Source organism: Gracilinanus agilis, chromosome 5 (assembly GCF_016433145.1).
Source record: "Gracilinanus agilis isolate LMUSP501 chromosome 5, AgileGrace, whole genome shotgun sequence".
NCBI classification, from domain to species: Eukaryota; Metazoa; Chordata; class Mammalia; order Didelphimorphia; family Didelphidae; genus Gracilinanus; species Gracilinanus agilis.
Window position 1 is genome coordinate 67,279,585 of NC_058134.1, and position 27,479 is coordinate 67,307,063.

Genomic DNA, 27,479 nt, shown 5'->3' on the forward strand with positions numbered 1-27,479 from the left:
ATAGCAACAATTCAAGGATCCAGATCAAGGCTGAGGGACCTATGAGAAAGAATGCTATCCATATTCAGAGGAAGAACTGTGGGAGTAGAAACACAGAAGGAAAACAACTGCTTGATCACATGGCCTGATGGGGATATTATTGGGGATATAGATACTAAACGATAACTGTAGTCCAACTATCAAATATATGGAATTAGGTCTTAATCAAGATACATGTAAAATCCCAATGGAATTATGCTTCACCTATGGGGGTGAGGGTGGGTTTGGGGGAGAGAGAAAGAACATGAAACATGTAACTTTAGGAAAATATTCAAAATTTAAATTTAAATTAAAAAAAGGAAAGAAGAAAACAAAATTAATAGTATCAAAGATGAAAAGGAAGACATCACCTCTAATGAAGAAGAAATTAAGATAATTACTAAGAACTATTTCACCCAATTATATGGCAATAAATATGGCAATCTAGGTGATGTGGATAAATATTTGCAAAAATATAAATTATTTAGATTACCAGCAGAAGAAATAAAATACTTAAATTATCCCATATCAGAAAAAGAAATTGAACAAGCAATCAAAGAACTCCCTAAGAAAAAATCCCCAGAGCCAGATGGATTCCCAAGTGAATTCTATAAAACATTTAAAGAACAACTAGCCCCAATACTATATAAAATATTTGACAAAATAAGCAAGGAAGAAGTTCTACCAAATTCCTTTTATGAAACAACTATGGTACCAATTCCAAAGCCAGGCAGATCAGAAACAAAGAAAGAAAACTACATATCAATCTCCTTAATGAACATAGTTGTAAAAATCTTAAATAGAATACTAGCAAAAAGACTCCAGTAAGTGATCTTGAGGATCATTTACTATGATCTGGTCGGATTTATACCAGAAATGCAAAAGAATGTTTAATTTTAGGAAAACCATCCACATAATTGACCATATCAACAATCAAACCAACAGAAATCACACGATTATCTCAATAGATGCAAAAAAAGCTTTGGACAAAATACAACAATAATTACTATTGAAAAATCTAGAAAGTATAGGAATAGAAGGGCTTTTCCTAAAAATAATAAAGGGTATATATCTAAAACCATGAACAAGCATCACATGCAATTGTGATAAATCAAAAGCCTTCCCGATAAGATCAGGAATGAAACAAGGATGCCCATTATCACCTCTATTATTTAACATTGTACTAGAAACACTAGCAGTAGCAATTAGAGAAGAAAAAGAAATTGAAGGTATTAAAATAGGCAATTAGGAGACTAAACTATCACTCTTTGCAGACCATATGACGGTCTACTTAAAGAATGCTAAAGAATCAACTAAAAAGCTAGTAGAAATAATCAACAATTTTAGCAAAGTTTCAGGATACAAAATAAACCCACATAAACCATCAGCATTTCTATTTATTTCCAACACGTCTCAGCAGCAAAAATTAAAAAGAGAAAATCCATTTAAAATCACCCTAGAAATATTTAAAATATTTAGAAATCTATTTGCCAAGAGAAACACAGAAACTATATGAACACAACTACAAAACATTTTCCACACAGTTAAAGCTAGATCTAAATAATTGGAAAAACATTGATTGCTCATTAGTAGGATGAGCTAATATAATAAAAATGATAATCCAACTGAAATTAATTTGCTTATTCAGTGCCATACCTATCAAACTACCAAGAAACTTTTTTACTGTATTAGAAAAAAACTATAACAAAACTCATTTGAAAAAACAGAAGATCAAGAATATCAAGAGAAATAATGAAAAAAACTGTGAAGGATGGGGGCCTAGTATTACCAGATCTTAAACTGTATTATAAAGAAGTGGTCATCAAAACAACATGGTACTGACTAAGAGACAGAAGGGAGGATCAAGGGAACAGACTTGAGGTAAATGACCTCAGCAAGATCGTGTATGTATGATAAATCCAAAGATTCCAGCTTTGGGGACAAAAACCAACTATTTCACAAAAAGTGCTGGGAAAATCGGAAAACAGTATGGGAGAGATTACATTTGGATCAACATCTCACACCCAACACCAAGAAAAATTCCGAATGGGTCAATGAATTGAATATAAAGAAGGAAACTATAAGCAAATTAGGTAAACATAGAATAGTTTAACTATCAGATCTATGGGAAAGGAAAGATTTTAAGACCAAGCAAGAGATAGAAAATATTAAAATGTAAAATAATAATTTTGATCACATAAAGTTAAAAAGTTTTTGTACAAACAACATCAATGCAATAGAAATTTAAATCAAAATTGAGAAAAAAATCTTTATAACAAAAACCTCTAACGAAGGTCTAATTACTCAAATTTATAAGGAGCTAAATCAATTGTACAGAAAATCAAGCCATTCCCTAATTGATAAATAGGTAAGGGACATGAATAGGCAATTTTCAGATAAAGAAATAAAAAACTACCAATAAGCACATGGAAAAGTGTTCTAAGCCTCTTATAATTAGAGAAATGCAAATCAAAACAACACTGAGGTACCACTTCACAACTAACAGATTGGCCAATATGACAGCAAAGGAAAATATTAAAAATTGGAGGGGATGTGGCAAGATTGGGGCATTAATGCATTGCTGGTGGAGTTGTGAACTGATCCAACCATTCTGGATGGCAATTTGAAACTATGCCCAAAGAGCGTTAAAAGACCCTTTGATCCAGCCACAGCACTGCTTGGTTTATACCCCAAAGAGATAATAAGGAAAGAGACTTGTACAAAAATATTTATAGCTGTGATCTTTGTGGTAGCAAAAAACTGGAAAATGAGGGTATGCCCTTCAATTGGGGAATGAATGAACAAATTGTGGTATCTATTGGTGATGGAATGCTATTGTGCTCAAAAGAATAAAAAACTGGAGGAATTCCATGTGAACTGGAATGACCTCCAGGAATTGATGCAGAGTGAAAGGAGCAGAACCAGAAGAACATTGTACACAGAGCCTGATACACTGTGGTAAAATAGAATGTAATGGACTTCTGTACTAGCAGCAATGCAATGATCCAGAGCAAGACTGAGGGACTTATAAGAAAGAACGCTACCCACATTCAGAGGGAGAACTGTGGGAGTAGAAACGCAGAAGAAAAACAATTGCCTGATCACATGAGAGGATAGGGATATAATTAGGGATATTGACTCAAAATGAGTACTCTAGTGCAAATATCAATAATATGGAAATAGGTCTTGATCAATGGCACATGTAAAACCCAGTTTAATTGCTCATTGGCTACAGGAGGAGGATGGAAGGAGGGGAGGGAAAGAACATGATTCATATAACCATAGAAAAATATCTTAAAATAAATAAATAAATAAACTTAAAAAATAGAATTGTGTATCAAATAAGAGCAAACTGGAGTAGAATGAAGGCCTGAGCAGCTCTCCTAAGTATATAATTCATGAGCTTTACTGGATGGAGTTGATAACTATTTTGATTATTCAGAAGACTTTTAAGTTATTTCATGATATTTAGCTATATCCCAGAGATCTATAGACATTAAGAGTTCCCATCTGTTTAAACAACTGTAAACTGTCTGTAAACAAGATGTTTTGTGTATCTATATCTCTGAGATCCTTAAAAATTGACCTAAAGTAAACCTGGTTTCGAGCATATTGACTTGATACAGATTCCTATTTAATTATCTCACGATTGAGTGTTTAGGGTCTCAAGTATCTATTAAAATAACACCACTTACCAAATCCTGCTATATTCATTTCTAAAGATATAAATAACAAGTAAGGTGTCCATTAGAACCCACTACTAGACTATTTGAGACTATTTAAAGGGTTGTAATGGCTATAAATATATGGACCAACTTGGTATTTATTTGTTTGAGTTTCCTGGAAATGAAATACTTGCACTTGACTCTTCCATCTGGTAAGTTCTGTAATGACCATCCAGTAGTATTCTCCAGAACCCATGGAGTCTATGAGGAATCCCAGTGAAACACAAATTAACATCTTATATATGTAACATCTTGAATGAGCCTTGTATTATTTTCTCATTTTACTCATTTCTTGCACAAATTTGCTAAGTATTGACGTATACAGATAATAGTAGAGTGACCTTTGGAGTGAATATTCGAATTTAGAACTTGGGATTCCTTATGAGCCCTAAAAACAATTTTCCTGAGAGGAGGAATGTATAGTGTAAGAAATGGTAATGAAGTTCAACAAATTTTTAAAGGAATCTAATGGAAAATTTAAAAATTATTTCTGAAAACTTTTCAGGAATGCATGCAATGCAAAAGCAAAATCAACCTCTGTAATCAATTTTAAAGTCTTCTTAATCCTGAATTACATTTACTGATAGGATACTTTTTGCATATAAAATGATTTTCTATTTTGCATATGGAAGGACTCTGCAAAACTCTGAAATGCAAAACTGAAAATTAAACAATTAGCACATGTTCTTTTAAAGCTTATAAGCCAGGGAACCATAAAAATAAGTATATGACTTACAGAGAATGTTATGTAGCATTTGATTCTTCTTACTATTATAGTTCATCAAATTATTGTTACTAAATGTGATGACTAACTTTTTTCTAAAAGAAGTCAGAGGAAATGTGATGTTGGAAAATAAATCACTGGTCTTGGAAGATTAGATTCTAATACTGCTTTTGCCAGTAACTGAAGCTCTGCAGCTATCAAGCTAACCTCTTTGAGCCTTAGTTTCTTCTATTAAAAATTATAAAAGAAGATGAACTAGGTGTTCCCTTATTCATTCTATGATTATTTCACAATATCAGTATGGGCTTCTAAATATATGGATATGATTAAGGAATTGAGAGACAATTGTCAAAGCAATATTATCATGATGATTAAGCTTAATGCAGTGCCTAGCAAGTAGTAAAGTCTTATTAAATGGTTTTTGTTTGTTTATTTTTTACCAATTTCAGAGACTTTAAACACAACTCCTAATAAGGCTAAGGCAAAGAGACTGAAACTATAATTTAATTAATATTAGGAAATCCTGGTTAAAAGAACTCCCTTTCTCAATAAAAATTGGCATCTTCTCTGCAAATTACAATCTTTATAGAGGTGCTTAAAGCACTGAGCAGTTGTGATTTGCCCAGAGTCACACAACTAATATGTATCCTAGGTGGGACTAGACCCCAGATCTTACAGTCCACAAGGCCAATGTTCTATCTACTATGCTATCCAAATTTGTAATTATGCTCATTAATGTTTTCTGAACCTACAATGAGATTTATCCATGATTAAAATTTGTCATCAGTCTACTTACTAAGACTTAATTTCAACATTTTTTCACAACCTTTGCATTGAATGGATGAAGCAAAGGCTTATTTGCATACTTCAAGTAGATTTAAGAAGTAATTGTTCCTATGCCTGATTATAAAATTACTAAAGAGCATGATTATTGCAAATTGCCTCTTACTTATAATTAAATGGTTCCATTTTATAACCAAAGTTAAGAATTTTTAAAAGATTCTATATTCCAAGAACTGCTATGAGTATCTTTATTCTGTTGTTATTCAGGGCATTTTCCCATAATCATTTCTTGACATTTTATTCAGTACATAGTTATATGCAAAAGATCAGAAAAAATGGTTTCATTTATTCTGATATGTAGATTCAAATGAGGCATGAAAAAAGCTACTTTCAACTCTCCCTGATGTTTGGGTCTGTCCCTCCTGTTTTGAATTCTCATACCTTCTCTCTGAGATTACTTTCCTTTAAAACAATTATTATATTTTACCCAATTAAATGTAGATATAATTTTAATAATCATCTTATTTTTGCTCTCCATGTTCTCTCCCTCTTTTCACTTTCCCCTCTTCAAGACATCAGGTAACATAATATAGGTTATATGTGCGCTATCATGCAATATGTATTTCCATGTTTTTCATGTGGTGAAAGAAAATACATCACATATAAGGAAAAAAAACACTCATGAAGAAATAAAGTGAAAAATGTTTTGCTTCAATCTACATCCAGACTCCATCAGTAATAGCCTTTAATAGCCTTTTATATCATGAGTCCTTTGGAGTGGCCTTGGATTCTTGCATTACTGATAATAATTATTATTCACAGTTTATCTTCGTACATTATTGCTGTTATCGTGTACAACAATCTCCCAGTTCTGACTTCACTTGGAATAACCTCACATAAGTGTTTCCAGGTTTTCTGTGATTATCTTGTTTGTCATTTCTTATAGATAATAGTATTCCATGACAATCATATGCCACAATTTGTTCAGCCATTTCCTAGTTGATGAATACCTCTTCAGTTTCCAATTTTCTGCCACCACAAAAAGAGCCACTATAAATATTTTTGTTCTTACAGATGCTTCTCCCCTGTCTTCGATCTCTAAGATTGTACCTCATGATTGTTTTAATTTGTGTTTCTCTAATTATTAGTGATGTGGGGCATTTTTTTCATACAAATAAAGATAGTTTTAGTTTTTTCATCTGAGAACTGCCTATTCCTATCCTTTGACCATTTATCAATTGGGAAATGCTTCGTATTTTAAATTTTACTCAGTATTCTATATTTGAGAGCTCTCTATATTTGTTCTAAGATTACTTTCTGACTCTACTTCATATACCTTGTATGTATTCCAAAGGTTTTAGTGCAGTATTAAATGAGTAAAGCTTGAAAAATCCTATTTTTATTTGTAGGTTTTCTCCCTCATTAAATAGTGACCTCCTTAATAGCAGCTACCATATTTTTGCCTTTTGGGTCATCCTCAAAGCTTAGCACTGGGTCTGGAACATGGTAAGCAGTTAATAAATTTTTGTTGCCTGTTGCCTTATTGGCCAATCACAATGAACTAATTCACAAAGGTATTTTGCAATGAACCCTTAATCATTAGTTCCAATGAAGACCCTTAGCTTAGTTAATATTAAAACAAGAGTCTACATCTGAATTGAGAAGCAATGGTGGTCAGAGTGGTAATGGTGATCTGACTAGCCTAAAACATGCTTCTTTCATTTTCTCCCTCAAGATACAATTTGAACTGCAGATAAACTAGCTGAGTATATCTGGTACACTATCTTAGCAAAACAATAACTTTCAAATCTGGAGCTAAAGAAAGAGTTATTCAAATGCTAGAAATGTAAAAATATTGAATGGAGCCTCCAAGATTCAAAATTAATAAGCAATGGACTGGCTTATTCCCCAATTGACAAATCATCAAAGGACATGAACAAGCAATTTTTAGATAAAGAAATCAAAGCCATCAATAATCATATGAGAAATGGCAGTTCCAGGGATAGAGCCAATATGGTGGCATTATAGATAGAGAATTGGCTATACAAATTATACCTAGTTATAAGCATAAACTCTGTCACAATGTTAATTTTGTGACTCTGGACAAGTCATTTGCAAAAGAACCGCAGGACAACCCAGGCAAATCTCTTAGAGATTATGCATTGTAGGGCAACTCTGCTTTATTATAGAGAAGGCTTTCTTACTAGATACTATCCTATACCAAAAAAAGTTATTCTATACAAAATGTTATTCTAGACCAAAGGTAATAACCAAAAATTATTCTATGTCAAATGTAATCATCTGGCTGGAAATTTTACTACTAAAACTAAGAATCAAAAAGAATGTTCAGTGTGCTCTTAAACTTTATTTTTTAAGCAATACATACCATTTTTTAACCTTAAGTCTTTGAAAGTTCATTTTGACTTTAAGAAAATACATAACTAAGCATCCTAGAGAAAAAACGGTAGAAATGAAAGGAATTGGGTTTTGGTCTTGATTTAGCCATTTCTTAACTATATGACCCTACAAAAGTAATATGTATACTCTGGGGCCTCAATTTCTTTGTATATGAGATTAAAGAACTAGACTATATCATCTTTAATGCCCCGTTTGCTTTAAAATCGTGATTGTGTGATTTTTGCTTTAAAATTGTGTGATTTTTAAGTGTCACTATGGAGGCCAAAAATATAATTCTGTAATGCTTAAAGAAGCAAGAAATAAGAAATCAGGAGTGGCCTCTTGTTTTTAGCATAATCTGGCCTCAACACTTACTTGCTGTATGACCCTGGGCAAATTGCTTAATCTTGTTTGCCTCAGTTTCCTCATCTGTAAAATGAGATGGAGAAGGCAATGACAAACCACTCCAGTATCTCTCCTGAGAAAACTCCATATGAGGTCATAAAAAGTCATATATGGCTATAAAAATGACTGACGAACAATAATAAAAGAATATAAGGGTATTTAGGATAAAGCACAAATTGAACAAATGGATTTTAAAAACATTTACTAAGCACTTATTATAAGTAAAGCATTGTTGTAAGAGTGGGGGAGACAAATAGAAAAGCAAGACAACCCTTGCTTGTAAGGACCTTCAATTCTAATGAGAGAGTCAATTTATATGAAAGGCTTCAAGTGTAAGTTAGATGGAAAAGTCCCATGGTTTTAAGAGTACAGAGGCAATGCTGATATTAATATCTCTTCTTTAATGTCATTCCACTGACAAAAATGTTATTAGTTTCTGATGTTGGACCATTTGACAGTGCCAAGGGCATTAGTAGCGAATGTCTAGGTCTTCAGAGCTGTCACTATAGCAAATGAAGAAGTTACCAGGTTACTGTATCTACAAAGGGATTGCTTTCAAGGCTGATGATTTCAGGCACTCGACTGGAAAAATTGCTATTCCTAAAGCTCTTGGGTTCAAGGTCCTGGGCTATTTCCATTGGTGTCTGAGTAGAAATGGTGATCAAGGTGGTGGCTTTCCAGGCAAGTATAGCCTTTTGTCCTTCTCAAGGTATCTTGCTTTTCATCTATACTGACTTGCCTGCCATGTTGATTGGCAGTTGGCAGGAATGGCTAAGGGTATCTTCATTGAAGTTTCTTTCCTGATGGTGACTGGGAGGGCTTGTCTGGAAGTAGTGACAGTAATATGAGGAGAGCAGGTGATGCCTCTCTGAGAACTCATACTTATATGCCTGTTAGTGGCATTTGGTTAGCAGTTGGTGGTGGTGGTGGTAATAACAGAAGTTAGTCCATCTCCATAATCATAATCTCATCAGTGATGACTCCAGTGGCTGGGCTGCAAGCAAGTCTGATAGTTTGAGAGAGAGGGGAACTTATGTTCCCAAGTCCCTGGATTCAGATATCTGGGCTGTCTACATCTGAAATGAGAAGAGATGGTGGTCAGAGTGGTAATGGTGATCTGACTAGCCTAAAACATGCTTCTTTCATTTTCTCCCTCAAGATACAATTTGAACTGCAGATAAACTAGCTGAGTATATCTGGTACACTATCTTAGCAAAAAAATAGCTTTCAAATCTGGAGCTAAAGAAAGAGTTATTCAAATGCTAGAAATGTAAAAATATTGAATGGAGCCTCCAAGATTCAAAATTAATAAGCAATGGACTGGCTTATTCCCCAATTGACAAATCATCAAAGGACATGAACAAGCAATTTTTAGATGAAGAAATCAAAGCCATCAATAATCATATGAGAAATGGCAGTTCCAGGGATAGAGCCAAGATGGTGAAGTAATCCAGAGCAGCTCTATGCCACCATGAGAATCTTCTCCAACCAAGATTAAAATATCCTCGCAAAAAGAATACAGGAGCAAAAGAACCAACAAGGAGACAGATTGAAACAACTTTCAAGAAAAGAAAAACCCAAAAGATAGGGAAAGAACATCTGGGGCACGGGGGTGAGAGGAGAACAGAGCCAACAAGAAGCTATAGCAAGGAGGGAAGAGCAAACCAAGAGCAAATCACATACTTCCCAACTAACATTTGCATTCTGAGTTTTGGGAACCTATGCCTAAGTCAATATCCAGACCCTGAGATTGTACCTAGGCAAATAGTGGTACAAGTCAACCCATACCCCTGTAAATTTCAAATCTGTAGAGAAATCCAGAGCCTCAGCACAGGGAATTCTACTCTGGGCTTGGGATAAGGTCTTAGTTCACACTTTGGGGTTGCTGATAGTACTAAGTACTCAATACTGATCTTTTTGCCTAAAGCTCAGGGTATAGCTCCAAGACAGGAGTTCCAAGACCAGTGTGCTTGATTAGATCAAATAAACAATGAGATCAAATATTGAGCCTAAACCTGGGGCTAGAATTTGATCAACCCTTGACCGGATCAAGAGCAGTGTGAGATCAAAAGTTTACATCTAAGCCTGAGGCAAGTCTTTAAACTTTCATCATCTCGAGGGTCAATTGAATTAGCAGGGGGAAGGGGCTCTCAGAGCTCACAGACCTCAGATCATCACATTATCCCCTCAAGCCTACATATAATTAGATAGGAAAAATGAGCAAACAGCCAAGAAAAGCACCTAACTCTAAAGAATTTTTATGGAGATAAAGAGAAAAGACACAGAAGGGGACCATGAAAGCAAAGGAAACACATGCAAAGTCCAAAAGAAAAATATGAATTGGACATAGATTCTGAAATAGCTCAATAAATTTTCAAAAATCAATTAAGAGAGGCAGAGGAAAAGTGGGAAAGAGAAATGAAAGTGATGCTAGAAGAAATGGGCCAATTGAAAAAGGAGAATCAAAAACTGCTAGAGAAAAATCAGGCCTTAAAATCAGAATTAACAATCTAGAAACTAATGATTTAATGAGAGATCAAGAAACAATAAAGCAAAAGCAAAGAAATGAAAAAACAGAGGAAAACATGAAATCCCTTAATGAAAATCAACTGACCTAGAAAATAGATCTGAGAGAGACAATTTGAGAATTATTGGACTACCTGAAAGCCATGATTAAGAAAAATCTTTGACATCATATTATAAGAAATTATCAAAGAAAATTGCCTAGAGATCCACAAACAAGAAAATAAAATTGAAATTGAAAGAATTCAGAGATCACCTAAAGAAAGAAATCCTCAAATAAAAACTTCCAGGAATATAATAGTTAAATTGGAGAGCCACCATGTCAAGGAAAAAAAATACTTTAAGCAGCCAGAAAGAAACCATTCAAATATGATGGAGCTATAATCAGAATCACACAGAACCCAGGGGCTTCTACATTAAAGAATCAAAAGGCATAGAATATATGATATTCAGGAAGGCAAAAGATTGGGTTTACAATGCAAAGTCACCTATCCAGCAAAACTGATTATATTCTTTCAGGGGAAAAATGAATATTCAATAAGATAGAAGATTTCCAAGCATTCTGGAGGAATAAGCCAGACTTAAACAAAAAAATGAAGTCCAAACATCAAACCCAAGAGAATTAAAAAGAGTTTTACAAACATTATCTTCTTTTATCCTCCAACCACCATGCTATATAGGTACCCCTTTTTACATATGAGGAAACTGAGACAGGCAGAGGTTAAGTTATTTGCCCAGGCTCATAATCCAGTTAGTGTCTACTCTTGGATTCAAACTCAGTTCTTCCTAATTCCAGCTCCAGCTCTCTATCCACTGTACATTATGTCTGCCTTTAAAGTGTGAATTACTTTCATATGTATTATTTAATATTGCATCACTTGTATTAGAGTTGTTTATATACTGAAGTGTTGAACTTGTTTTTTTCTTTTTCTTTTTTTTTAGAAACATCAACCTTTAAGATGCTTCCATTAACTGGAAATACAATCAAATTTGATAGTTTCCCTGATCCTTCAGATACATGGGAAATCACTGAAACAATTGGCAAAGGAACTTATGGGAAAGTTTTTAAAGTGTTGAACAAGAAAAATGGCCAAAAGGCAGCAGTTAAAATCTTGGACCCAGTCCATGTGAGTCACATCTTTTTATAATTACCTTCCTTTGTTATTTTACTGAATCCCAATGCATTTTCTGGTTGTCTTATCTTGCTTTGCCAATCACAGATACATTCTGGAACAAATTGCAGTTTTAAAGAGGAATAAACATGGAAAAGGCCCTCACAAGAGTTAGCTTTTTTAGAGTTAATTACACTGAAGGACATATCCATAGGATCAAAGCTGTAGTCAAAGGTTATGTAAAATCAGCACAGGTGCCTAGGGGCATAGGTCAAGAAGAGTCATTGAGAGATCTTCTTATCCAAATCAGCTTCCATGTCATTAGATTTCAGAAGAAGTATCACTAGACCATGTGAGAAAGTTTGAAATCTGACCTGTTGTAAGTAGGATCCAGAAAGAGAGTCTGTTTTTAGGTCAGTGTCATTGAGTTAATCTTTTCAAAAAGTAGAAAAATTGATATCTTCACAAGTTGTGGCATATGATTGTGATGCAATATTACTGTGCCATAAAAAGAAACAAGCAGGTCAATTTTCTGAAAATATGGAAAGACCTACATGAAATTAGGAAGAGTGAAACTAGCAGAACCAAGAGAACATTATAGATATAGATATGGATATATATCAACATAAATATTGTTTGAGGAATGACTAATATATGTTTACCTCCAGAGAAAGAACTGATAAATAGAAATAAACAAAACATAATTTTATATATACATATGCCTTTTTGTCACATGGTGTCTTTTCTAATGGGGGGAAGGGAAGGAGGGATTTATGTGGGAATTTTAATGTAACAACCAAACAAATAAATTTTTATTTTAAAACCTGGGGAAAAATGTAATTTAAGTAATCTATTCTGCACTGACCATGTGGCCACCAGAGCAAGGAGCTATAATATTTATGGTTTTTGTTTACAAGTAAATAGGTATCTAGGAATATACATTTATATATACATGTATTTACTTCTTTGTGTTTATAAAACTTTAAATTAAACCTATATATTTAGGCACATGTTTCATACACACACACACACACACACACACACACACACACATAAAGAGAGATTAATTTTGTGAGGATATATGATTTCAGCCATGTAAGGAATGCAAACTCTTGATGTAGGTCAGAAACTTGTTTGTAACTTAAGAGTCTTAAAAAGTTGTATTGACATTGAAACTTTTTTGTTAATTTACCCATGGTTATTCAGCCAATATTTAGCAAATCTGGGATTTGAATCCATACTCTGAAAATATACTCTTACCCATTCTGCCTTGTAATCTCTCAAATATATGCTATTTACTTGTGTGTGTATTAATTTATTTGTTTATTTATTTGTTTGTTTGTTTATTTGTTGGCCCTCATTGAATGGACACCATCCCTGCTGAACCTGGGTCCCTTATTCCTATATCTTAAGCTATGCTCTAAAAACTCAAATCATATTCTCGTTTATTATCTTCTTAACCAGCTATTTGCTTCCCAAGTCTGCATTTCTCTTTTGCAGCTGTTTTTATTTAGCAACTATGATGAAAAACCCAGCTAAACCTCTAAAGTCATCTGTTTTTTAATCTGGAATTCATAATTTCTTGTAGTGTTTTCTAATCTCTGTCTTACTGGTACCTATTGTTCCTCATCATCATTCAAGCATAAGAAGCTATCCAGCCATAGCAGAAAAGCTTCCCCCAAATGCCATCTTCTTTTCTTAATCTATCACATATATCTCTCCTCCAAAACAGGTTAGGATTTCTCTTCTGCCTTTTCAATTTTTTAACCTGAAACAATGGACAATGAAACAATGAAATTCTTTGAAAGAATTGTTGCTCCTAGAAACTTATAAAATAAATAAATAACCCCTATAAATCTTCCACTGTGACCTCTTGTAATGAGATTAACATGCATTTGGTGTATATTTAGTTGGTTCCCCTAAGGCAGAGACATGAACATAGCACGCACTCTCTGAGTCTCTTGCTCTTTTTAAACATTAACTTTTTTCAGTGAATGGTTTATTTTCTCTCCCTCCCTCCTCCCACTAGGGAAAGAATTGGACACGATGACACTCCTCTGAAGGACTTCCCTTTGCTCTATTATGTAAACTTATTACCAGTTCAGCTGTGGCAAAGGGAGGTAAGAGTGAAGTGACCATCTTGCTTTTGGTTATCTCATATTCTTTATCCTCATTGAGAGGACCAAGCCTGGAAAGGGCAACAGAATGAGTGAATACATCAGTCCAAACCTCTACCTGCCATTACTTTGTCTCTTTCTTGGTGGAGAAGAGTGAATGCTTTGTGAGTGAAAGTTGGCACAAAAAAGAAAAAAAAAGAGATATTTTGTTCTCTTTCAACCAAATGTATTTAATTTCATGAATGTGCTATTAAATTTGATCCATTGCTGCCTTTATTCTCTTCCTAGTACTTATGTGTTTAAGACTGATTTGCCACATTTATCATGTCACTTTTCAAATAAAAAAGATTTATAACCAAAAGATTACAATCATAATGAAATGATTTTAAATCCCTTCAAGTATCTTATGAAGTGTTTTTTTTTTATTTTTAAATGGATTTTCACTTTCTGCTGCTGTTCCCGAAGTCATATTTTCTCACTGTGTGAGAAGGGGAAGGTTGGCATAGTAGAAAGGGCAGTTTTTAACTAGAAGTCAAAAGACCTGGTTCTGCTATTAGCAAGTTGTGTGACTTAGAACATCTAAAATCTATGACCTTAGAAGGGAAGCAACAACTGGGGAAATTATTATTATTATGTTAAAACTATTATTATATTTAATTTGTTAAATATAATTATAACCTCAGCCATAACCTCTCATCATTCCTTATCAAGTTATCTAAATCAACAAATGTCATGAAACTCCCATAATTGTCTGCTTTAGCACTATTTCCTTATATGCAATATAATTTTCTACCTCCCTTTTAATACTAATCTATTATTGATAATTATTTGGTAATTAAACTGAAGGCATTTGGAATTTGAGAGACACTTCAAAGCAGTGAAATGTTTTTAAAGTATAAGCATAAAGTATTTAAAGTATAAATAAAGTATATTTGTAAATATAAATTACCTGTATTGAGCTAAAGGCCTGACTTCACATCTTGGCTCTGCCCCCTTACTAATTGTGCTGCCTTGGATGAGTTACGTGAGCTCTTTAACCCTCAGTTTCCTCCTCTATAAATAAAAGAGAAGGGGCAAGATGAGTTAGACTAGATGATCCTTAAGATTTCTAGGGTCTAACTTTTCATAAATTCTAAAATGTTTGCAACTTTTGTTAAAAGTCATTTTAATTAATTTCACCCATTAAAGAAATGCATTTTTTCTTTTCTGAGAGTATATTTAACATATGATTGCTTAGTCACCATGAATTACATGAGCTATGTTCTTCCTCATTTTCTTCTCCTGTGACTCATGTCCTGTCATTCTGGCTTTGTCAATAGCCTTTTACTCTTGTTTGCTTAGACTAATAACTTGCTTCCCTCTTAGTGAAAACAAACCTTTAGAAAGCTATGTAACTTGAAACAAATTAATCTTTTATTAGAAAATTAACTTTATCACGTGTGCAATTTTTCTGATTCCTCTTAATTCTAGTGCCTTCTCTCTGAGATTATCTCTGATTTATCTTGCATATATCTTGAATACATATAGTTGTTTGCATGTTGTTTTCCCTTTAGCTTCTTGAGAGCAAGACCTGCCTTTTGGCTTTCTCAGTATCCCTAGTATTTAGCTTAGTGCCTGGTATGTAGTAGGCACTTAATACATTTTTATAGACAATTTAAAACTGGCTCTTAATTGATACAACTAGATAAACCAAATCAAAGTTTCTAAAAAGCACATGAGAATCTAATATTTTGCTGTTTAAATCATGTCTCCTCTATTAATGATTTTCTTTTCTATTAACCTCCCAAACTTGGCTTTGCCTTTATAACATCTCCTCTTACCATTACTTTCTAGTCCAGTGAAATAAGAGCATGATTTGATAGATTAGCTCTTCTGAAGGAAAGCACCAGTATCTGCCTTTAAGTATGAGAAAGAATTCATAGTGTTTATAACATCACCAATTTCTTTATGAGGCGCCAAGGCTTAATGGTTAGAAGACTGGCTTTGCAGTCAAGAAAACACAAGTTCAAATCTTCTACCTGATGGATATAGCCTAGCCATGTAATGGGGCAGATGATTTAAACTTTCTTGAGCAATGTTACAGAATAGTTAACAAATGTTCTTTTTATTTTATTTATTTATTTGGAATATTTGTCTGTGGTTACCTGATTTATGATCTCCCACCCTTCTTTCCTCCCCACTCCCAAAGCTGATAAGCAATTCCATTGGGTTTTACCTGTCATTGTTCCAAACCTATTTCCATATTATTCATATATACAATAGAATAATCTTCTAAAGCCCAAACTCCAATCATAGACCTATCAAACCATGTGATCTGTCCAATGTTTTTCTTATGCATTTCTACTCCACAGTCTTTTCTCTGGATGTGGATAGCATTCTTTCTTTTAGGACCCTCAGGATACAAATGTTATTGAATGGATAATGTTTTTACACTAGGAGTTCTTCATACTGATGAAGTCATACATCTGGATCTGGATCCTTCCCATGGGTGAAAAAAAAACACCTTTAATTCATTATTACTTTGCCTTGACATACTTTAATCTCTTATATTCCAACTTCTTTGTTTTGTATGACATTCTCCTAACCATTTCCATCTAGGATATTGATGAAGAGATAGAAGCAGAATACCACATCCTCAAAGCCCTATCTGATCACCCCAATGTAGTCAAGTTCTATGGGATGTACTTCAAGAAGGGCAAAAAGAATGAAGACCAGCTCTGGTTGGTTCTCGAGGTAGGTCTTTAATCCTTACTTAAACTGGAAAAGATCTGGGAAGTGACTCAAGGAATTATTTACCTTTGATTACTGGGGAAGGCTCTTAGAGTCTATAAAACAACCCATTCACACATCCATCTATGTATGCCCCAAATTAGTCAGGGCTTTCCTAGAATGATTCCATTTTGGGTTCCTCATCTTGAGACCCATCAGAATTGAAGAGGAAATTCACATGAATTACAGATATATAATTAAAGAATAAGAATTAGAGAGACTACAGGAAAGGAAGAAGAAATTAAAATGATTCATCCTAGAGAAGAGTAGGCTATAGAAAAACTTAATTTTGGCCTTTGTGTATGAAGAATTAGTAGGCAAAAGATAATGAAACACTATTTTCTTCCTTAATTCAACATATCCTTAGTGGACATAATGGTTTAATTGAATGTGATGAAGCATTGTGATGAATATAAGGGAAAAAAACCTTTTGATATAAGGTAAAAAAAACTTTCTTTAAATATGAGATGATTAATCAAAGGAGGCTGTGCAAAAAAAAAATTTAAGGTCCTAAGAGAATGAATTAGAAGGTGGCCTGACAGATTCGCTAGCCTTTGAAAAAAAAACTTATATCTCAGATTTTTCTTTAACCGTTAATTGATCTGAATGCATAAATGGTGGAGTTGTTGCTTCAGAGATTACCACTGAATCCAGTGGAATTCGTTATGACCATTAAGAAATCATCTTGTCCTCTGACTGATTATATTGTCTCCCTCGCCAAGTTTCTCTAGAAAATCCTCGATGTGATACAACTATTGTGGGTGTCCTTTTATGTGTCTTTTTCTGCATTTTATTTTTACTGTTTAAATGTTATATTTGTTATCCTTTATTGATATGGTTTTATGAAAATTTAATTGTATTTTTATTCTTTGTTTTTAGATTAGCTTTAAAATTTTTTCAGTCTTCCTAAAAATGTATAATGTCAAAAGTTTTTAGCGTATAATTTAATGATAACAATTTTCTCTTCTGGAAGAAAGTTTTATAACAACAAACTTAATGTCTCCTTCCCATAAATTCTCATGTAGCTTTAGTTTATTTTAGCTGTTCTGATATAATTTTAGTTAGCTCAATGTTAATAAAAGTAAAGTATATTCTTAAGTATATCGATAATTTGTTACGTGGGCAAATGAACATCTGATATATGTTTAGGTCAATAGTCCTCAAGTTTTTTGGCCTCAGGAACCCTTCATACTTTTAAAAATTATTGAAAATTCCAAAGAGCTTTTGTTTATGTAGATTTCATCTACATTTTAAATGACATTTTAAAAAATTAAAATCTGTTGTTTTGAAAATAGTTTGACTTCACAAACCCTCTGAAATGATATTGGGATCACCCCAACTGTTCCCAGTTAACACTTTAAAAAAACTGGCTCAGATTATAAATCTTGCTTTAGTTTAACAGTGATTCAAAAGCATCATCTCCATGTTTGTATTACCATATTTGATTAGAGTAGATAGATATTCAGATCACTTAATTTTTTCAAAATACAGTATTGACTTCATAGCATTGAATGAGTTTTCAAAGAAGTATTTCATTTTTTCTGTTAAAAATGGATAGTTCCTCATTGTGTAGTTGGAGACTCTGCCTAGTTCAAACTTAAGATGTAATATGTTAAAGAGAAGAATTATGCTAGGTAAAAATTCTGTCCCAAAAGCATCACAGCAATACCTTTCCTCTCTCATTAATTTCCTCTCTTAATTTTAATGGCATTTCTCAGTCTTTCAAGTTCTACTTTCTATTTCAGAACTGGTTCTTAATTTTATGGAAACATTTGCTTGAAAGATAGTAAAAAAGATTGAGTAATGTAGGGTGGGAACATCTAAAACTAAGTAAGGCAGATATGTCTTCTCTCTTCTCAATACTCACAAAACTCCATATTGAATCTCTATGCCTTTGCTCTAGCATTCCCTGTGTTTGTAATTTATTCTTTCCTTGCTGTCACCTCCTAAGATTCCCTGTTGTTGTTGTTTTTAAGATTTAAAATAGGCAACATCTTCTGCATGAAGCCTTTACAGAAAGTTAGATGGCACAGTAGATAGCCTGAAGAAAGGAAGACCTTAATTCAAATTCAGCCTTAGATACTTCCTAGCAGACTGACACTGAAGAGATTACTTGATTTCTGTATGCCTCAATTTCTTCAACTGGAGAATGAGACTAATAATAGCATTTATATCCCATTATTGTTGTAAGGACCAGATGAGATTATATTTGTAAAGTGCTAAATGAATACCTGGTACATAACAGAGACTTAAGTTTGAACTTTTGCCTTCTTCTTTCCTGATTCCCCAAAACTTCAAGTGACTTCCCTGCCAAACTACATTTTGCTTAATTACCTTATATACATTCATTTTTATTTATAAGTTGTATATTTTTTATGTGTACTTGTTTCCCCCAATAGCATATAAACCCATTTCAAGCATTAATTGTTTAATTATTTGTATTTGCATCCCCATTGCTTAGCACAATACCTAGTATATAGAAGATACTTAATAAATACTTATTGATTGATATGAACCAAATGGGAAATGGCAGCTGTTGTAAGCAGTTACTATCCCTTACTAGATAATTTGTATAGTGTGGTATCTTTATATTTTTTCCTGATGTATGTTATGACTATTGAAATAAGATGGCTTCTCTATAGTAGTCTTAAGAATTCTGGCTTAGGCAGGAATATATAAAAATATGTTTATTATGATAAAAAAACTAAGGAAAAGGTATAGGAAAATGAAATAAGTGGAAAAGAATATATTCTTCCTTAAGCTAATAAATCTTACCTAATAGCTCCAAACCCTCTCATCTGCAAGGATTTCTTCAGTCTCCAACAAAGTTGGAGCTAGTCTATCTACCTCTCTATCTAAATTCCCCCAAAACCTATTCTTATCTTATCTTACACTATGAATTTTAATTTATTTGCAAAAGAAGATTAAGTTAGTCTTTCTTCTTAGCGGTCTAGTTGGAAACAACAGCTCAGATTCTCTACAGCCTTCTCCAAACTCACAGCAAACCAGGTGGGCTGGCAACAATTTTTCTACCAGCAATTTCCTTCAGTGTTATGGTTCACTAGATGAATTTTGTCATAGCAAAGTAACTGAGAATTTCCCAGGTTTTGTCAAGATGCCTTTGAGACCTTATCACCACAGGATCAGACCCAAAATGCCAAGTCAGTTGGGTAACTATCTCCCAAGGCACTTTGGGAAAATTTTCTCACCCATAATTTCTCTCCAAAATTCCATTTAAAGAAACCTAACTTACCTCTCTTTATGCATTTATAAATCACTTATTTATCTCTATGTCCTACTGAATTCTTATTTAATTAACTCCTAATTACCAAATATCCTACTACACAGCTTACTTGATCTCTGTATTACATTTTATTGTTAATATGACTAGGAAGACATGTAGTGGATAGAGTACTTGACTTGAAATTAATAAGATCTGAATTCCCATCTTTTCTTAATAACTTATTAACTGTGTGACCCTTAGCAAATAACTTCTCTGAGTTCTGAGTTTCCTTTCTTAGGATCCTTCCATCTCAAAAACCAATGATTCTATGTAATTCATATCCATATCCTTCCAGAAATTCTCCATAAACCTTTTATTCAATGTTCTGGGGAGATTCTTCTAGATTTCTTCTCAATAGAGGTATTCTCCTTCTTAGGATATGACTGGTCCATCTTTTTGTCTTTCTGGTCATACAACTCTCTGATAACATCCTCATACTACTTCTGTATAATGCTTTATTGCTATTTTCTGCAACTTCCTTTCATCTCATAGTTTGATTTATAACATGGACATTATGATTAATAGGATTATGTTCCTTTAGTAATATATCTACTCATAGACTGAACAATGATATCATAAAATACCAACAACTAAGTTCATGTTTATAGTTTGTCTAAAACATGTGATTCCTAGAATACTGCTCCCTTTTTCTCCATTCTACTACCTTCATTGCAGAAGTGAAAGATATTGAGGACTATCTTGTAAATTTTTTTTCTTTTTAATGAGATTGCAAAGACCAAAGAATTCTTCACCAATGATCAAGCAATGCACCAGCCTACTAACAATGAGCCTTACCATATTGGATTGGTTATTGACCAAAGCAAATGTAGGCTGCTGGGTGTTACAACAAAGTTTTCCATCAGAACTTGTCAGAGCTTGTGTTTCACTGGCATAGCCTTCAAGAACCCAGAGTCCCTTCTTTGCCAAAATGAAGTATCAGAGTAGGAGATTAAGAAGGAAAAGCTTTGGGGACTGGGAGAGTAGGAATAGGGAAGCATTGGACCCAAGATTTCATCAATGTGGTGAATTCCCAGTGTGGGAAATTTCCTCCACTGATATTTATATAGATCAATGAACTCTTTTCTTCATGTAAGAAAGTTTCCTGGTACAATGGGTAGTTAAGTGACCAACCCATCATCACACAGCTATTGTGTGTCAGATGAAGAACTTGATCATAGATCTTCTTTACCTAAGAATAGCCCTCTATCCACTACTCTAGGTTTCTGTATAACATTGTTTCTATATGTGAAAGATCTTTCAAAGTAGGAAGAAAAACAGCTTTTTAAAAAAAGCATATATACATATATTCAAATATATGTATATATGTTACATATTTCATGAATATTGTAGAAGAAAATAAGCTTTCAAATTGTATGCAAGAGCCTGTATTTTTCTGTGGAAATTAGGCAAATTGCTCACATGCACAAGTGATTAGATGCTTAATTACCTGCTCTGAACACACAAATAGTAGAAGGCGCTGCTGCTGAGGCACTTTGGAAGATTTGGCTGGTGGCAGAAATACTTTATCCTATAAAATGACGGCTAATCACGCCTCTCAGCCAATTAAGACCCAAATAAGTTATGTCTGCCAAGAACCCCAGCAGAATGGTTCCATGAAAACCTTGTTATTTTTAACCAGCTTCTTCTGCTTACCTCCACTTTAACAATTCAAGGTTTGCACCACAGTGCAAAGTTAAAAGGGCTTCCAGGGAAAAGAGGATCATTTGAATTTTGAGTGCCACCCCTCATTATGAGTGTGGCATGTGGGAAGAATGTTGCTGGTCTTGATAAAAAAAATAAAAAAAAAACTCAAATGTTTCTTCCTTCTTCATGACTAAAAAATCTTTTAATTTGTATCTCAATATAGGGTTGATTTAGAGAGATTAGTAATTCCTTTCTGTTCTCCCTAAACCAACCATTTTCTCTCAGCTAAGTATTTTTTTTTTACTTTGGAGGAGGGGGGCTTAGGGAACAATGTACTTCTTATTTTTTTCATTCATCCTTTTTCTCATCCTTTTCTTATTGTCGAAAAGATTATGAAAAGTTATGCTTTGGGAATGATAGGAAAATTTCTTTCTCCCTTTGTGTTTTCAATTTTATTCCAAAAAGAAATATTTTTTTTGCGTCATAGTGAACAAATCACATGATTTCTCAAAACCTCTGGTTATAGATTTTGAACTGGAAGGTGCCTCATTGTCATCTACTTCATAAGTGTCAAACACAACCCACATACCACATGTGATCCTTGATACTCTGAGACTGTGACTCAAACCAGATTAAAATGAAATTGGTTTAAAAATACTATATAGCATGCGCAGCTGGGCAGCCCAATGGATTGAGCGCCAGATCTAGAGATGGGAGGCTCTGGGTTCAAATCTGTCCTCAGACACTGTCAAGCTGAGTGACCCTGGGCAAGTCACTTAATCTCCACTGCTTAGCCTTTACCACTCTTCTGCCTTGGAACCAATACATAGTATCAATTCTAAGGTGGAAGGCAAGGGTTTAAAAAATACAATATGGCATAGATACTATTAATAAATTATTTTCTATGTCAATATGCAGCTTTTAGGAATTCTTAAGCATGGTTTGGTGGTCCCTATTTCTATTTAAAGTTGACCCCACTGATTTGTTCCAACCTCCTCATTTTATTTATTTTTTTCTTTTTTTAAAAAGTGTTTTATTGCTGTAATTCTAAAGTGTCCTTGGCACTGCCTAATGACTACCCCACTCAAAGAGCCTTCCTGTTTTATAGGTAAGTACAATCAAGCAAAACAAAGCAACATATTGGGAACATCTAAATACATGGCTTTTCAGCATTTAGTACCTAGCCTGGCAAATAGTAAGTGCTCAATTAATACCTGTGATTGATCAAATAACATATACCTCATTCCACAACTATCATCCACTTCCTCTTTGCCAATAAGAAAGACAGCAAGTTCTTTGAAGTCATAATTGGTCCCTCTGTTGATCATCTCATTGAAGGTTTTTAGTGCTTTCTTTTTCATTATTTTGTCTTCATCTTTTAGTTTATTCTCCTGGTTCTGCATAATTTTCTGAAACAATTTAGATGTCCCCAAGTTTTTCTGAATGCTTCCTACTTGTCACTTCTTATCTATTACATTTGTATATCACAATATGCTTAGCTATTCTCCATTCAAAGCATGCCCCCCTTTCCTTCTAGCTCTTTGTTATTCCAGAGTGTGCTATTCCACGTATTTTTGTCTCTGTGGGCCCCTCCTCTCTGTTTTTGATAACTTTGGTATATAAGCATACTAGTGGCATCATTGGGTCAAGAAATAAAATTCAGTGATTTTTTAAAAATGTTTAGTTCCCATCTTTCTTCTATAATGGTTGGACCAGTTAATAGGATGTATTTCCAAGGTCACAGTGACTTTTCTGATGTTTGCCTTTATCATTTTTGCCAATCTGATAGGTATAATTTGAAATGTCAGTAACTTTCATTTTTATTTCTGATTTGGAAAATTATTTCATATTGTAATCTATACTTTAGACTTCTTTATTGGAAGACTGACTGTTCACATTTCTCCAGTTTATCTACTAAGAGATGTCTGATATTCTTTTATAATTACTTGTATCATGGATTTCAGTACTTCATCAGAGACATTTACTAAAAATAATATTTTCCTCAAATTAATGATTTCTCTTCTAATTCTAGCTGCACTGACTTTATCCATGCAAACATTTTTCTATTTTATGTAACTGAAACTTTTTTTTTCATAATTGCCTCTTTTCCTTATTTAGGATTTTTTTGGTTTCATGGGTATACATTATACCTCCTTTTTCTATTTTTTATGTGATCTTTTATAGATAGGTTATGTATCTATTTGGAATTTATTTCAGTATACAAGACCTAGTCTAACTCTAATTTTGGTCAAACAATTTCCCAGTTTTTGTAACAGTTTCTGTTGAGGACAGAGGTCTTATATCATTAGTTAATATTATTATTACTATTACTATATTAGTTAAAATTAATTTTAATTTAAAAATTAAATATTGAATTATAACTTGCTCTATTTAAATTATTATATACTACTCTATTTAAATTACTATATATTGCTCTGATTTGTTGCATGTATCCACTCTGACCTAGAAATAGACTGTAGATTTTCTATAGTGTATCGGCTAGGCTTTAAATTCAATAAGTTCTATTTAAATCAGAGATTCTTAACTAGGGATCCACAGAGATATTTCAGGAAGATCTTCAAACTTAAAAAAAAAATTTTAAAGATGGAAACTATTTTATTATAGCCAGTTTTCTTTGCATGTCTATATATTTTATTTTATGCACTTAAAACATTCTTAGAAAGGTTCCACAGACTTCACCAGACTGCCAAAGGTGTCTAGGACATAAAAAAAGTTTAATTTGACCTAAAAGTAGCATCTTATAGATCTTTTCTGCCAGTCAAGTCAACAAGCATTTTTTTATGTGCTTGCTATGTACCAAGCACTAGACTAAGGGACAGGAATATCAATACAAGCATAGAGATTGATGTGAATTGAAGGTATCCTCTTCTGGGACATGGTAGATAAAGTCCCCATGAAGATTTAGGAGTGCAGCCTGAAAAAGAATGATGATACAGTTGGCCTAGGCTTCTTACTTAAAAATGGAAGTTCTGGAAGGAACCAGCTGATCAGAGAGGGGCAGAAGGAACTTCCAAAATGAGAAGTAGTCCAGGTATAACTAAGCTTCCAGGATAGAAAGGTTTCTATAACATAGTAGACTAAGTCCTATGCAAGGTCAGGGGTTCAGCCTGGAAAAGAAGGAAAATATGGTGGGGCCTCTTCCTCAAAATGGAGATATTTTTATGTAACTGAGTTTGAACTTCTAAAGAGGACAGGATACTAGAGTATCACTCTCCTATAATCCTAGATGTGGAAGGGAAGAGAGAAAAAATGTTTGCAAAGTTTTAAGAGTAAAAGGTAATATTTTAAAAAGTCACTGGTATTGGAAATGTATGCCTCATAGGGGTCTTTTTAACTTTAACTTTTTAACTTTTTAACCTATCTTGATAGGTTAGACATCTTGAGATCTAATTTAAAAAGGGGACATAAAAGATGTAAAAGAGGATGGGGTGTAGAGATTAAACCTTGATTTCGCTGGCACAGAAAACTCATGATAGTATTCATGATTTTGTTGGCACTTGTAAGAGGAAAGGTTGATATGAAGGAATAGAGTAACCATCTAAATACCTCCAGGGACCTCTTTTTCCAAAGCCTCCACTTCCTAACGCTTTATCTAGGACAAAGCTCCAAACATAAACATGATCTTTTTCTATCCTGTTATCAACATCTCTTGCCTGCCTGACTCCTGTGATGCCTGTGGCTTAGAAAAGTCGGATGAATTCACAACAGCTACTACTTGACAGTAAGAATAATGGCAGAGAAAGAAGCAAACCTTCCCCCAAACTACCTTATATTTAATAGCCTTCCATTTATTTTGACTTATATTTATATTTGTTCTGTGTGTATATGTATATTTTATAAGCACAATAGAGAGAAGTGGAGGGAAATGGATTCACCAATGGATCCAGCCCCCATAAGGATGCCCAGTGTGCTCAGCTAATAGGATTGCCAAGTGGATAGTAATATGCAGACATTCTGTAACTGGTTCTAGACCCCTAATCATAGGCAAAGAGAAGCCTTTCCAATTGACTGGGGAGCCTGTCTTGGAATTAGAGTAGGAGAAGGGGAGATATTCAAAAGACACCAACCAGCCAAAATGAAAGTCTTGCTTTAGTTTTTTTCCTGCTTGGCAGAGTTCGAGGAGAGATATGCTGTAAGTCTCTGGTTGGGAGTGACTTCCCGACCTCTCCATCTGAAGCTAGAACCAGGCAGGCCAAGGTTCTTTCTTGGCATTTAAAAATTATTAAAGGAGATTAGAGATGGCTGCAATTTTGTGAACTTTGAAAGGTAGGAAGAGTGAGACACCAACATTCTAGGAGTTAGTGTGTATGTTGGGATTGCTAGAAGTCAGATGGGGGAAACAAAGCCTAGAACAATCTTCTTGACTCAGCCCAGCAGTAGCAGAGATATAAGTTCATCTATCCATCAGCTATTCCACATTTGGAAGTGACCTCAGTGGGGTGAATGCTGTGTAGAAATTGTGCCAAATCTGAGCCCTCTCTTCAGGGATCATGGTGGTGCCCATCACGTGTGGGAAGGGAATCTTTGTAACCTATTCCTGATATGCATTAATATCCTTACCAAAAAGCTAATTGATATTAATTGTTGAGTGTAACTGAGGCACTTGTCAGTGGCAGACAACAGTAGAAGGAATATATTGGCAAAAGACATACCTGTCCTTTTAAGTACCCCCAAAACTTGAGATGATAATGTAAGCAGACTTGCTCTGAGAGAGTGAATCCAGGATATTGCTGCCTAAGTATATGAGGAAGAAGTTATGATCTATCACTTGTATATATGCCCTGTTTAGCTTGTCCAACAATTTATGTATCTTGAATAAATAGTCTAGATTGAGCAGATCCCTCAGTGGAAAAGGAGGAAAAGAGTGGATGAGTTTGCTTTTCATAATTTAAAAATCTCTTTTACTGACCCCAAGCTTCCCATGGTGGCAAAGACTCATCTTTTCTTTCTGGAATAGCTATAATTACATGGAACATAGAATATGTTATAGAATAAATACATGGAACCACAACCTCAAAAGAAGTGAATAAAGAGTATCATGCATAGGTCTGTGGAAGGACATATGTAGGTGTGAACAGACACATATAATTATTGAGGAGGTCTGAAGAACTAGAGTAAAAGATGGCATCAAGGAATTGTTTGATGGCAAGAGAAGAGAAACTAGTCACAAGAGCCAGAGCCATCAGGCAGACATCCAGAGTACTCTCCTAAAAATTGAAATTGAAAAAATCCTCAAGCACATTGTGTGGAATCACTGAAATAAACCTTTGGGAGGACACAGTTTATGTATCTTATGGCAAGAAGCGCACAATATTCAACAATAAGTTGAAATCTATATTACTTTGCCATTAGAATGTAAGCTTGCTCTTACAGAATATACAGTAGGCTCTTAATGCTAATTCGTTGGGGGAGTGAATGATTGCCAACAATCAGAACAAAAGGAATATTTGAAAAATGGCTTGTCTACACCTTGGAAATTAGCTGAAAGGTCATCTTGTCCCCGTCAATATTGGCTTTAGATCCAGAAGGTCATCCTGGTAGAGAAGCATTTTCTCCTAAATTCCACACAGACTATAATTGTTCCTGTCATGATGATGACACACACACTGTGGCCCATTATGCATCTGATTGAGGCCTGATTTATTCATCCTTAATAATTACATCAGTTTCTCTAGTTGCTTCCCAATTATAGCAATTTTTCTCTTTGGAATCATCTCTCTTTCAATAAGATCAAAGACTTGTAATCACAGGTGGCATTAGGAAGCTCTGAAATTCAGTAAACACTCATAAAAGCTCTCAAATACAGATTTCAAATCATTGGCAGTGGCTTTCACAGTGAATAAGTATTACTTTCATACACCATGTATTATTAGTGGCTCTTTTATTTTTCTGTTTAAAGATGACATTCAGAGGTCTCAGAAGCTCCTATTTGCCTGTTAGGAAGAAAGAGAAAATAAC

The 27,479-nt window shown here is 34.0% G+C and overlaps 1 protein-coding gene across 1 annotated transcript in view; it reads left to right on the top strand.

Annotated features, from left to right (window-relative positions):
• Positions 1-11,534: 11,534 nt before the first annotated feature.
• LOC123248701 (myosin-IIIa-like) overlaps positions 11,535-27,479 on the top strand; it is a 66,962-nt gene continuing 51,017 nt past the window's right edge. Inside the window, exons 1-2 of the mRNA XM_044677558.1 lie at positions 11,535-11,702; positions 16,403-16,537. Of these exons, the coding sequence (XP_044533493.1) occupies positions 11,535-11,702; positions 16,403-16,537 (303 nt within the window). The remainder of the gene's footprint in view (positions 11,703-16,402; positions 16,538-27,479) is intronic.